Below are 11,955 nucleotides of genomic sequence, written 5' to 3' on the forward strand. Positions count from 1 at the left end.
AGCAGTATTTTATATTAAAGGAAATTTCAAACAGAAAAAAGCTTAACCCCCTTTCAATTTACAATGTAATGTTTGATTGTAATTTTTTGTTCTTCTCTGATAGGCGCTGGATCCAGAAAGTATGGATCTGTGTGTGTTTATGATCAATAACCCCAACTCTGCCATGCTGGGTACCTGGGACTATTCCTCCTGCACGGACTATCAGCATCTGTCCATCTGCCAGCACTATGCAGGTAAATCACCACTTCCAACACTTCATACTACTTTATCATCCAGGTTTTTCCACAAATAGTCATGTGATCAAATCTCTTAATCTGGCGTGCTCAGGTTCCTCTTATTAAGTATAAACTCTGATGCATGATATGTTAACCCCCGGAGAACACGTTCGAAAGAGCAGTAAATGATGAATGGAACTTTGATGCATGGCGTTCTTCTCTCTCCCCTATTTTCCTTCATCTTAGCACTGCAGGAGAATTCTATTCATCATTTTATGTGATAAATGATGTTATTATTAATGTTTCTTTATTAACTGGCCTGACTTCCTGTCATTTCGCAAAAGTTGCCCCCAGGTAAAGCAAGTTGAGTATCGCTGACTTAATCATTTCTTTAATAACAGTAGATAGAATAAAAGTAGCTTTCTTTCAAAATGTTCAGATTTCAACATACTATTTGAAAAATAGGCCTTTCTTCTATTGAAATGTCCCAATGGATTTCATTATTTATGTCATAAATTCTTGAAATTTATTGTGTTGTTTCAATATTCTGTGTATTTTCTCCCAGATTTTTCCCGGGAAGTGTTGACAGTGTACTTCAAACCATTTATAATCTTGTAAATTTTACTGACTATATGCATTTTCTTTTTTATCATTGTTATTATTCTTGTTTGAGTCAAATACTTCTTGCATCATGGCTTGTAGTTTCTCCATTTCTTGAGCGTGAATGTTAGCTGCGTTCAGCAGACCACAGCTTTCTGACGCATGCTTAAATAAGTTTTTGTTTTAGTATATTTTAACAAGAACATAGATAAAACATGAGAAGATTTAAAATGAGCCATTTGCTACTACTCTCTCATCCGCCATCAAGCCCCCACAAATAAATGCTTGAAGAAAAAAAAGAAAAAAATCTTGTTTTTGCAACTTCTTTAAACACAAAGCTTTACTCATTTCAGATAAAACTGAGGAGCCCCATGTGTCCACGGAGCCCTTCACCGTCAATAACCACACCTTCCTCCTGCTTACCAAAAACCTCACCTGGTTTGAGGCCTTGGAGCAGTGCAGAAATAACAACATGGACCTGGCAAGTGTGGCCGACACCTTCCTGCAGGCCACCCTCACTGTGCACGTGAGCCGTGCTCGGACACCCATGTGGATCGGACTCTTTAGTGAAGACGTAAGTGTACCAGATAAGGGCCGCCTTTATTTTAATCTGGTTAGATTCTCTTGAAAAAATGTTTCTTTTGTCTTTCGTTTGGTGTTCAGGAAGGGATCCACTACCGCTGGACCGACCACAGTCACACTGTGTTCAGTCGCTGGTCCTCTGACGCCACCAGTGGCTCGTGTGTCTACCTGGACACTGATGGCTTCTGGAAGGCCACCGAGTGTGAGGAAGAGCTGGAAGGCGCCATCTGCCACAAACCACACAGTAAGTAGAGCTTGTCAATACAGATAAACCGAAATGCCTGTTGTACCTCTAACAGCTAATTCCTGCTAGTAGTGCGACAGAACGTGATGGGTAGAACATTTTTTCTAGATAAGGAGATTTGGGGAACCTTCTCTTAGGAATAAACAGATTTAAATGATTAATGATCAATCGATTGATCACCATTAAGAATTTAGTAGATTAAAAATGTATTTATTGATAATGAATAGGTCTAAAAATGGCATTTCACATGATCTTGACATGCCCCCTGCTTGTTGAATTAGAAAACAGTCAATCAGTTGTTAACATTTTCAACTACTGGATGAGGAAAATCACAAAACTGAGTGAAATGCTGCCCTGTGTTTAAATTTAAAACCCTGCTGTTACATCATCTGTGGTAACAGGATGTGGAGTCTGTTGCAGAGGAAATTTAAAAACCTGGTTGAGAGTGAAGAGAACTTGAAAATGAAGCCATTGTTTCCCTGTTTGGTTTGGCTGTCAAAACAAATCAGAGGCAAGTGTTCTGTGAGTTATTCCAGAAAGACAGATTATTGAGTTGTAAGTCAACAAAGTCACTCATGTATCAAGTCTGATACAAATGACTTAATAGGATCAAGTGTCTGATCAGTTTTCCTTTAGAAACCTGGAACTTTTCTGTTGGCCTAGCAGAGCCCTGCTGGCTGTTTGGGGGCCTTAAGCATAACTGCTTTGTCATGCCCCTCCCCAGTCATAAATCTACTAAATATTCTGTTTTGGTAAGGCGCCTATTAAAACTTTGAAAGTTTAGAGTGCATAAGGACAAAGAACATTCTAATGATACCATTATTTTACACAGATTTAAACATTTTTGACACCAAGAATCGATAAAAATTGTCAAAAATCCCTTCAGAATACCACATTAAGACACCAAGACCTTGAAGAACACCATAGATAAATTCATTATGTGATTTGGTGTCAAAAATATTTGACATTTGAAGATTTCTGTAAGAACTGCATTTTTTGGTAATTGGATGGCAAGCACTTCTGTCCTGGAAATTGTTCAGAAACACCTTATTGTCAAAATAACTAGGAAAGCCATTCATTTTCATAATAATAATAATAACAATAATTCTTCTTCCTCTCCATCTTTATTTAGTCATGTGGTTTGAAAACTTCACAGGGTTCCTCTCCTCTAAAATCTCTTCCCTTTCTGTTGACATGTAGCGGTCTGCTTGCTAATACTAATATTTTGGAACTACCTAAAAAAAAATGCATATTTATGTATTACAGACGAGACCATCATCACACCAGAGGATGTTGCAGTGAAGTGCCCCCATAAGATTAACGGTCCAAACTGGATCCCATTCAAGAACAACTGCTACTCCTTCCAGCTGGTCGCCTCCAGATGGGAGCACTTTGACCAAGGAGTGATTCCAGATACTTGCAGAAAACTACGTAAGAATTTTACAACATTGGCCACATTTTGTAATGTGGAGGTTTTCCTATGAGTCAAGTCAGTTTTATTTATATAGCCTAATATGGTAAATCAGAATTTGCCTCAAGGGGCTTTACAATCTGTACAGGATACGACACTCTAGACCCTCAATTCAAATAGGGAAAAACACTTTTAACAGGGAAAAGACGGACATATATGTCATAGATGTGGTGTGTATAGAATAGATCAACAAAAACTCACAGTGATGATAAAAATGCAGATGTCTATAGCAGATGGTGATGATGATGCCTTTATGTTTCAGATAAAGATGCAAACATCCTCACCATCCGAAATGAAGAGGAGAATGAGTTCATTACGCAGCAGCTCCTGCCATTTCAAAACTTGGTCCAATTTGTGTGGCTGGGGCTCTTCAAAGACGAAAACGGTTTGTATTTTTTTATTCGTATTCAGTTGTCTATTTAGGGGATTAATCTGTGGTTACTACATGTTGGTATTTTAAGGCACATGTATTTCTTTTTCCTTTTTTTTTGTTGTTTTTCAAGCTGCAGTAGGTGTTACGTCATAAGGGTGCAGCACTGTTTTGTCTTCTAATACAGATCCTGTATCCTAAACTCAGGATATTCGCAAATATTGATCCGATACAAATTCCTGTGTTACAGAAAGTCTCAGAGGAGTGTGGTTCATAAACTATGGCAGTACACTATGTTACCATATATATGGTACAGTACAGACAGAAAAGTACTGTTTGCCCGATGAAGGTCTGAAAACTGAAACATGACATAGCTGGAGCTACTGTCTCTTTTGTCCACAGCTAATCTCATGTATTAATGGAATACCACTGAAAAGTTTAGTTTCATCTTAAACTGGAGCATGTGCAGATTAATATGATATGTGATCATCCATTAAATTTAGGCACCATACACGATAAATGAATGAATAAATCATGTTTTTTGTTAGTAAACAGATAAGACATGCAGACTTCATTATAAAACCAACTTCAACTCACTTAATTCTGTTTGTTATAAACATGAGAAATTGACCATGATACTGGTTACTTTCTTGTTATCAGTTATTTTTATTTTAGGGGAAGTACAACAACCAACAATGCAACAGGAAATGTAATATTAATGTGTATCTACCCCACTATGACCACGAGAGATCAAGACCTCCCATGAGTGTCATTGACCATGATACTGATTATCTGTTGTTATTAAATTCAGTTACTGAGGACGATCTTATCAGCTCTGTGCACAATCATTAACCCTATTAATAGCCAAAGGTTCCACTGGGAAATCCAGGTCACATAGTTTCTGAATGAATAATAATGTTCAAATGGAAAAGTTTGGACTTCATCCTGTTTATTGTTTCCCCATTAATACAGTTAGGTGAACCAGGACGCTTGGTTACAATACCATACCACTACTGTATGCATCTTAACGAGACTATACTATACTAAAACTTTGCACTTTCTCCACTGGTCACACCTGGCTGTTGGCAGTTGTAATGACATTGCAGCAGGTTCTTCACCATCTGTTGCCTGGGGGAGATCTGCTCATTACTAAATGCACTCTTCCAGTTTTTTAATTAAATGTTTTTATGTTTATATGTTACTTAACGCAGTGTTTTTAGGCTTGTGCAATAGCATGTACAGTGTGTCAACACTGATACCGGTCCTTAGTGTGTGTGCTTATTCATAATCATTTTGTTCTGCTGTAGATAACCAGATGAAGTGGTATGATGGCACAAATGTCCAATTTTCTAACTGGGCAAGAGGCAGACCAGATGTGGACAAACCATTCATGGCTGGTCTCACCATTTCAAGCACCTGGATTCTCATCACAAACCCGAGATTATTCTCACAGTTCAAACAAAGGACAATCGTGACCTGCAAATTGGACAACGGTTGGTGTATCACACTTTACATCATAATCCATATTTATCTGTCGACCTGTATTGTTAATGATGGTGAAAATGTTTTCTCAAAATTCTTCTTCGTTCTTAATTCTTCCCTCTCAAGAACCAAGACAGCAGTACAACCAGTCATCCAAAGATTTCCAAAAGTATGGAAATCTAACTTATGAGGTTGTGACCAGACAGTTGAGCTGGTACCAGGCTCTGGAAGAGTGTGACCAGCGTGGAGGCCACCTGGCGAGCATCCACGACCCCGAGCACAGCGCACATGTGAATCTCATTGCCAAGACAGACGGCTTCCGGCTCTGGATCGGCCTGTCGAATCAGGACGTAAGAATTTTGCTTCAGAAAATCTGTGCATTCTGAGAGGATAATGTAGATTATTTGATGTGGGGTTGTAAGAGGCAGTTAACGATAGTCAATGTATTACCTGACACACCCCTAGTTCGGAGAAGCAGAAAAGGGCATTGGAATGGAAGCTAAGCAAAATACTGCTGTGGTCAGGGTCAGCAACAAAAATGTATTTCAGCCACTAAAAAAAGGTATACCTGAAAAAAAAAACAGTGTCAGTTTAAGTGAACACTAGAATATTGTCTCTATTTTGTCTTCAGACAACCTTTTTAGACAGGAACGCTGTTATATAAGCCAAACTCTCTCTCCAAACCAACCAAACTCCATGGATGAAAACAGTAATTTTACCTTGCTGAATATAGGAGTTGCTGGTAAACCAATGACTCAGTCTGTTTGTTTGTGTGTGTTATTGTGTAACTTCTGTGAATCTGAACTCTCCTTTTAAAACACAGAATTCACAAATAACAAAAAACAGAAACAAACCAACATATTTAGGCAGCAGTAGACCAGCGACTCCTGTGTAACGTGAGGTAAACTTACTGATTCCACCTATGGAGTTTGGTTGGTATTTGGCTTATATAATGGTGGTCTGCAGTCAGAAAAGCAAAGTAAATCGCTGAAAATATTCTAAACATAGCATTCATTTAAGCTGATACTGATTTTTTTTTTTTTGGTGGACCTTTTTTAAGTGGCTAAAATATTTTTCATACTGACCCTGTCCACAGCAGTACATTGCTTAGCTTATGTGCTACTACCACTCTCTGCTTCTCCAAACTGGGGACGTACCAGCTGTCATCTACTGTAGTTAATACACTGACTTAATAAGTGCCTCATACAGCCCCACATTAAATAATCCAAACTATTCCTTAAAGTATAATTGAGTTTATGAAACAATGAGTACATCATTAAGTACATTTCATTTGTATTTCTTTTACATGGCAGTACCTCAGAATTTTTTGCATATTTCACTTCTTCTGAAAACCAAATGGGCTAACATGACTCCATGTCTCCCCGTCTCTCTGTGCAGGTTAGTGGTAAAGCCTTCGAGTGGTCCGATGGAACAAGTTTTGACTACAAAGCCCTCTCTAACTCACAGGAGAGCTCCAGCTCAAACAAACAAGAGCCCAGCTGTGTTTTTGTAACCCCTGCTGGGGCCTGGGTGCAGACCAGCTGCAATGAGTTGCTAGACGGAGCCATCTGTTACACCACCACCATCACCACTGCTTCCCAGAGTAAGACACTGATGTGTTTTTTATATATAGAACAATACTAATCCTTTTTCATAATACAGCAAAAGGTAAGTGATTGATACAGGGGAGAAAACTGAAGCACCACTGAATCCTTTGTTCTGTTACAGCAAAGCTCTACCATTTTGTAATTATGATGCACGTACCTGTGAACTAAAGGGATAGTTTGGATTATTTGAATGGGGTTGTATGAGGTACTTAGGTGATAGACGGAGGCCGACAAACCCTCAGTTTGGGGAGGCGCTCCGGTGTATGAACCTAAGCATTGTTCTGCTGTGGACAGAGTTGGCAGCAAAACTAATTTTAGCCTCTTAAAAAATCAGGAATATTTTCACCATTTAACCTTGCAGGCAGACAGCCTTTGCCGGTGGTTAACTGTGTTAATATGAGCCAAATATTGCTCTCTTCAAACCAACCAGAGGCCATCAGCAAAATCGGCCATTTTATCTCACAGAACATGGGAGTTGCTGGTCTACAGCTGCCTCAATTGGCTAAACTGTTTGGTTTTTTGAGACTTTTAAAAGGTTAGTTTGGATTCACCAAAGTCAAAAGACCAAAACACAAACAAACAAACAAATTGTGGCAGTGGTAGACCAACAACTCACATGTTCTCCCAGGTAAAATGACTGTTTCTGCCTATGGTTGGTTTGGAGAGAGCGATATATGGCTTATATAACAACGGTTTCAGGTCAGAAAAGGAGGTCTGATGGCAACTTAAGTAGTAAAATTAACTTTTTGGTAGCTCTTTATTATAAGCAGTGGGCATAAGACTGTCATTGCATTGTCATAACAGTGTCATGACTCTATGAACTTTTATGACAATCGTTTACTGTCATTTAGTCATGTTATGTCATTTCTAGTGCAACGTTGACAGTTTGAGATGTCAGTAACTTGACATTAACCAAGACAGCATAACCTGTCAATGTCTTTGTTATGATAACTTGATATTAATCAAATCAATAATGTCTTTGGTATGATAACTTGACAATAACCAAGACTACATAACCTATCACGCTGGAGTGACTATGTCGCTCGGCTGGCCTGGGAACGCCTTGGGATCCTCCCGGAGAACCTGGAGGAAGTGTCCAGGGAGAGGGAAGTCTGGGCGTCTGAGCGGAAGATAATGGATGGATGGATGGATACATAACCTATAAATGTCTTTGTCATGACAACCTGACATTATCAGACTGAAAGAAACTGTTGAGCTTTATGTTTTCATTACATTAAACTGCCATATTTGATTGGTTTTGACATTGGCTCTCATGAGACCATTGTAAGTGCATCATTAATGTTTTCCTTGATCTTAACTAAAATGGTACATTTTGGATTTGTCATAAAAAATGTCATTAAGTTTTATTACACTGTCAAATGCTTTTGTAACAGTGTCATGAATGATTTCCGTGACCTCAAGTAAAGTGGTACCATTTGGACTTCGATCATAAAAATGTCATTAAATGTTAAAAGGCCAGTTTGAGACCAGAGTCTGTTGTGGTTATGACAGTGTAATGACAGTCTCATGCACACTCCTTCAAATAAAGTGTTACCAATATTTGGTTAAAATACATTTTGCAGCTGCCCTTGTCCACAGCAGTATATTTCTTAGCTTTTTGTGCTGGTACTCCTCTCTACTTCTCCAAACTGACCAGCGATAACTACCTCACATAACCGCTCTTCAAATAATCCGAACTATCCCTTTAATTTGTGTTGGACTGGCTCTGACTGTCGTCCATCTTGTTTCTGTGTTGTCGTGAATCAGGAGCCAGACTGCAGGCTGCCCCGGAGGCCAATCACTGCCCTCAGAGCGACAGTGTGTCCCAGTGGGTGCAGCACAAGGATCACTGCTACGCCTTCAACATGAGCTTCTACAACTACAGCGTGTACAGCATGGAGAAGGCCAAGAGCATCTGTCAGAGCATGGGTGAGTCGTCGTTTGCTGTGTGGAGGGTTATAATTAGTATTCATCTGAAGCTACTGTAGTCCACCATTTGTTTTTGGTTTTTTTTTTTCTCATCCTCTACCGACAGATGCTCAACTGCTGACGATAAAAACCACAGAGGAGAACGAGTTTGTGTCCAAGTACATGAATGCTGACCCTCTGATCACCGGTCGAGTGTGGCTCGACGTGGTCCTCGATTCTCAAGGTAAACACCATCATTTAAGACAGAAGCAAGATATTAAATTATTGTTGGGGATTTAGTTAATGTTACACTTCCAATCTGCAGTTATTAAAGAGGTACTGCACACTTATAAATACACCAGTGCTGGTGTTCATTTTGACATTCCGTAATAAATTTAGCAAAATCGGCATTTCATGAGTTGAAAATGGCTCAAAATGTCACCTCGCCTCCCGCCTCAGCCCCACTGCCCACCGTTTGGCATTTTTCAAAATTATGGAGTGGGTGGAGTTTGGCTCAGACCTTACATATTTATGATTATATTCATACATATCATTCTCGACTAGCTAGTGAATACAGTGGAGCATTTAGCAGCTAAAAAGCCGCATATTTCCCTCAACAGCTGGTCCAGAGAACAAAAACAGATCTAAGAGGAGAGAGAATATTGGACTCATGAGAGTAGGCAACTATTTGCAAACATATCACCATGTTTGTCAGTGTTGTGTTATTTTTTCTTTTATTCTTATTTTATTAATTCTTTGTTATTCATTTGTGTCAGATATTAACCCTCAGCATCCTACAAAAAAACACATTTGTGACATTTGTGTTGTGAGACAGTGATCTCATTATCTCTTCGTTCTTCCTCTCAGGCAAGCCTGTCTCCTGGCCGGATGGCTCGACTCTGGCTTACTCTAACTGGCAGTCTAGAGCCTTGCCTATTGGGAAGAAGTCTGAGCCCCAGTGTGCCGTCATGATGGTGGGAAATAACGGTACCTGGTGGTTTGTCAACTGCAAGGCGAGCTACAGCCGTGTTGTCTGCAAAACTACAGCAAGTGAGTATCACAGCTGCATTAAAGAGACATTTTGGGAAGTTAACATCTTCACTTTGTTGCCGAGTGTTAGATGAGAAGATAAATACCAGTCTCATACCTCCGCTGTAAATACGTATGTATCTGAGGGGTGTACTACTCAGCGAGATTAGTGGGTAGATTGTCAGCTGAGCGAAGACATTATGTGCAAAAAAAACTGTCACCAAATGTCTAATGTCACCAAACAAAGCTGTGTAATGTAATTACAGCAGCGCAAACTGTATGCGTTACCATGGGAACCTCAGGTAATGATGCAAAATATATATAAAATATTTTTCCTCCATTTGCTCCAGGTCATATTAATACTTTAAATTTTACACAGCTGATCATCCGCACAGTAAAATAATAATGAAGCAGCTACAGACACTTTGAATGTGTTTATGCTTGATTCAGTTTGACCTGCTGATGTCACATCAGAATCACATGGCATTAATATATTAGTATAGTAATATTTGTTTCTATAACTGTATTCTAATGACTTGTGTGGAAAGAAATCACATGACACACCAAACATCCCATTTTATGTGTATGTGCACAGAACACTGAGTGAACAAAGAAAGTTGATAACCACCATCACGATAACCCCTTTCTCTGACTGGGGTATTTGGTTTTGTAGAGCCAGCTCATGCAAAGAAAGCCTGGCTGTGTTGAGCTTCCTTCATAGTACTGCCCTCTGGAGGCAGCAGCTGGTTAGCTTAGCTTAGCGCAAGCAGTGGAAACGGGGGGGGAAACAGCTAGCCTGCTTCTGTCCAAAGGTAAAAAGTTAACAGGCTCCAGCTTTTTGCTAGAAACTTGAGATGTTTTATCCCAGCAAATGTTGTGTTTAAATTACCTTTAAATGTCTTACACAGAATCTGCAGTCTGATAAAAGCTGTATGAACTCAAACCTGATGACATCTTGTTCAGTGGAAACACAAAACCCTTTAAAAAATTGACTGACTAACTTCTTTGCTCCTCAGAGTCTGGAGGCTCCCCAGTGGCACTCGGTCTGCTCATCGTGGTCCTCCTCTCTCTCATGTTAGCCATCGGCTTCATCGTCTATAAGAAGAAAAAACATTACTTCTCTTCCACTGTCCGCTACGAGAGGACATTAGATGACGTGGATGCCACCAGTATTATAACAGATGCTGACTGAGCTTGCTTAAGTAATCAGCCTCAGGGAGTGGGGGATGTGCCTGCCTCGTGTGCATTTTAGCGCGTTTCAGCCTGAGCGGATGCAGCCTTCCCCTTTTTTAAATTATTTATTTATCCCGCTCAAGCCTTCAAACTTTCTACAATTATGTGTAAAACTGTAAATACTGTTGGAGAATTGTGAATATTTGCCAAAACTCTTAATTTGGGTTGTTTTAGATTGTGTGTGTGACAAGTCCAGTGTTACACCTGATGTAAATACTCGGGCTGAAGCTTTCTGGTAAATGTTGATGGGATGGTATAGCTCTGTTTTTTTGTTTGTTTGTTTGTTTGTATTTTGACTGTAAAAGGATTTTGAGGTGATTTACAGAAATATGCAACCTGGCAAACACTCCCCTTTAGCCTTATAAACAGGGTTAAATTGCACTGATTGTATGAGTAACTCCAAACTATCAAACAAAACGTGCATTTATTGATTTATACTGTCTTACTCAAACTATTACAGTTTTATCTTTCAAACTTAGAAGGTTTGATTTCCACATGGTTACAATTAATTAATACATCAGTAGGCTCTTAAAAGGCCAGTTCACCTCAAAATACAGTAAAACTTGTTTTTCTTTGACTTGGAGCGTTTTATGTCTAGAAAGATTCTCCAGTCTTTACAGTACTTCACAGAGGTCACTGTGAATCATTTTAAAACTGTTTTGTACCAAAGTACACTCCATAACTGTCCACAAGCCAAAGGAAGAAACTTCTATTTTATGAGAAACTTTTCTGTTGAGTTCTTCAGCTCCATTTGTTGGCCTGAGCTACAGCTTCAACAAATCACATTAAAGGGTAAAGTTAGTATTTTTCAAACCTGGATCCTATGTTCTCATGTTTCTGTGTCTTAGTGACTAGTAGGGACAACAGTTTTTGAAATTGGAAGCAAAACTAAGTTACAATATAATCCCTGTGAGTAACTGCACATGTTTAAGTACGATGACAGATCCTGATTGTTACTTTAAGTGTCTTACAACATGGAAAGGATCTCCACAGAGATATACCATATGTTTGGTTAGCTGCGCAAGAGCAATAAAATAGTTGTCTCTGGTTAAACAAGACTCCCTTTGCAAAAGTGTGATTTTAACATCGTAATCTTCATTCAGAGACATTCAAACTTGGAGCCGACAGCAGAACTGCTGACGTTTGTGTTCTTTATGCAGTATTTTTACTACGAGCTGAGAGAAATATAAAACAGGTCAGTTTTAGCCCCACCT

The 11,955-nt window shown here is 39.2% G+C and overlaps 1 protein-coding gene across 1 annotated transcript in view; it reads left to right on the forward strand.

The window, feature by feature from the left end:
• The window catches only part of ly75 (lymphocyte antigen 75), a 35,497-nt gene extending 23,827 nt beyond the window's left edge, over window positions 1–11,670 (forward strand). The window contains exons 24-35 of the mRNA XM_084714710.1: window positions 104–233; window positions 1,169–1,389; window positions 1,479–1,641; window positions 2,908–3,072; window positions 3,375–3,497; window positions 4,790–4,975; window positions 5,091–5,314; window positions 6,363–6,567; window positions 8,339–8,500; window positions 8,607–8,723; window positions 9,347–9,529; window positions 10,525–11,670. Of these exons, the coding sequence (XP_084570836.1) occupies window positions 104–233; window positions 1,169–1,389; window positions 1,479–1,641; window positions 2,908–3,072; window positions 3,375–3,497; window positions 4,790–4,975; window positions 5,091–5,314; window positions 6,363–6,567; window positions 8,339–8,500; window positions 8,607–8,723; window positions 9,347–9,529; window positions 10,525–10,700 (2,055 nt within the window). The 3' untranslated portion in view covers window positions 10,701–11,670. The remainder of the gene's footprint in view (window positions 1–103; window positions 234–1,168; window positions 1,390–1,478; window positions 1,642–2,907; window positions 3,073–3,374; window positions 3,498–4,789; window positions 4,976–5,090; window positions 5,315–6,362; window positions 6,568–8,338; window positions 8,501–8,606; window positions 8,724–9,346; window positions 9,530–10,524) is intronic.
• The last annotated feature ends 285 nt before the right edge of the window (window positions 11,671–11,955 follow it).

Source organism: Lutjanus erythropterus, chromosome 1 (genome assembly GCF_056507025.1).
Source record: "Lutjanus erythropterus isolate fLutEry1 chromosome 1, fLutEry1.hap2, whole genome shotgun sequence".
Classification (NCBI taxonomy): domain Eukaryota; kingdom Metazoa; phylum Chordata; class Actinopteri; order Lutjaniformes; family Lutjanidae; genus Lutjanus; species Lutjanus erythropterus.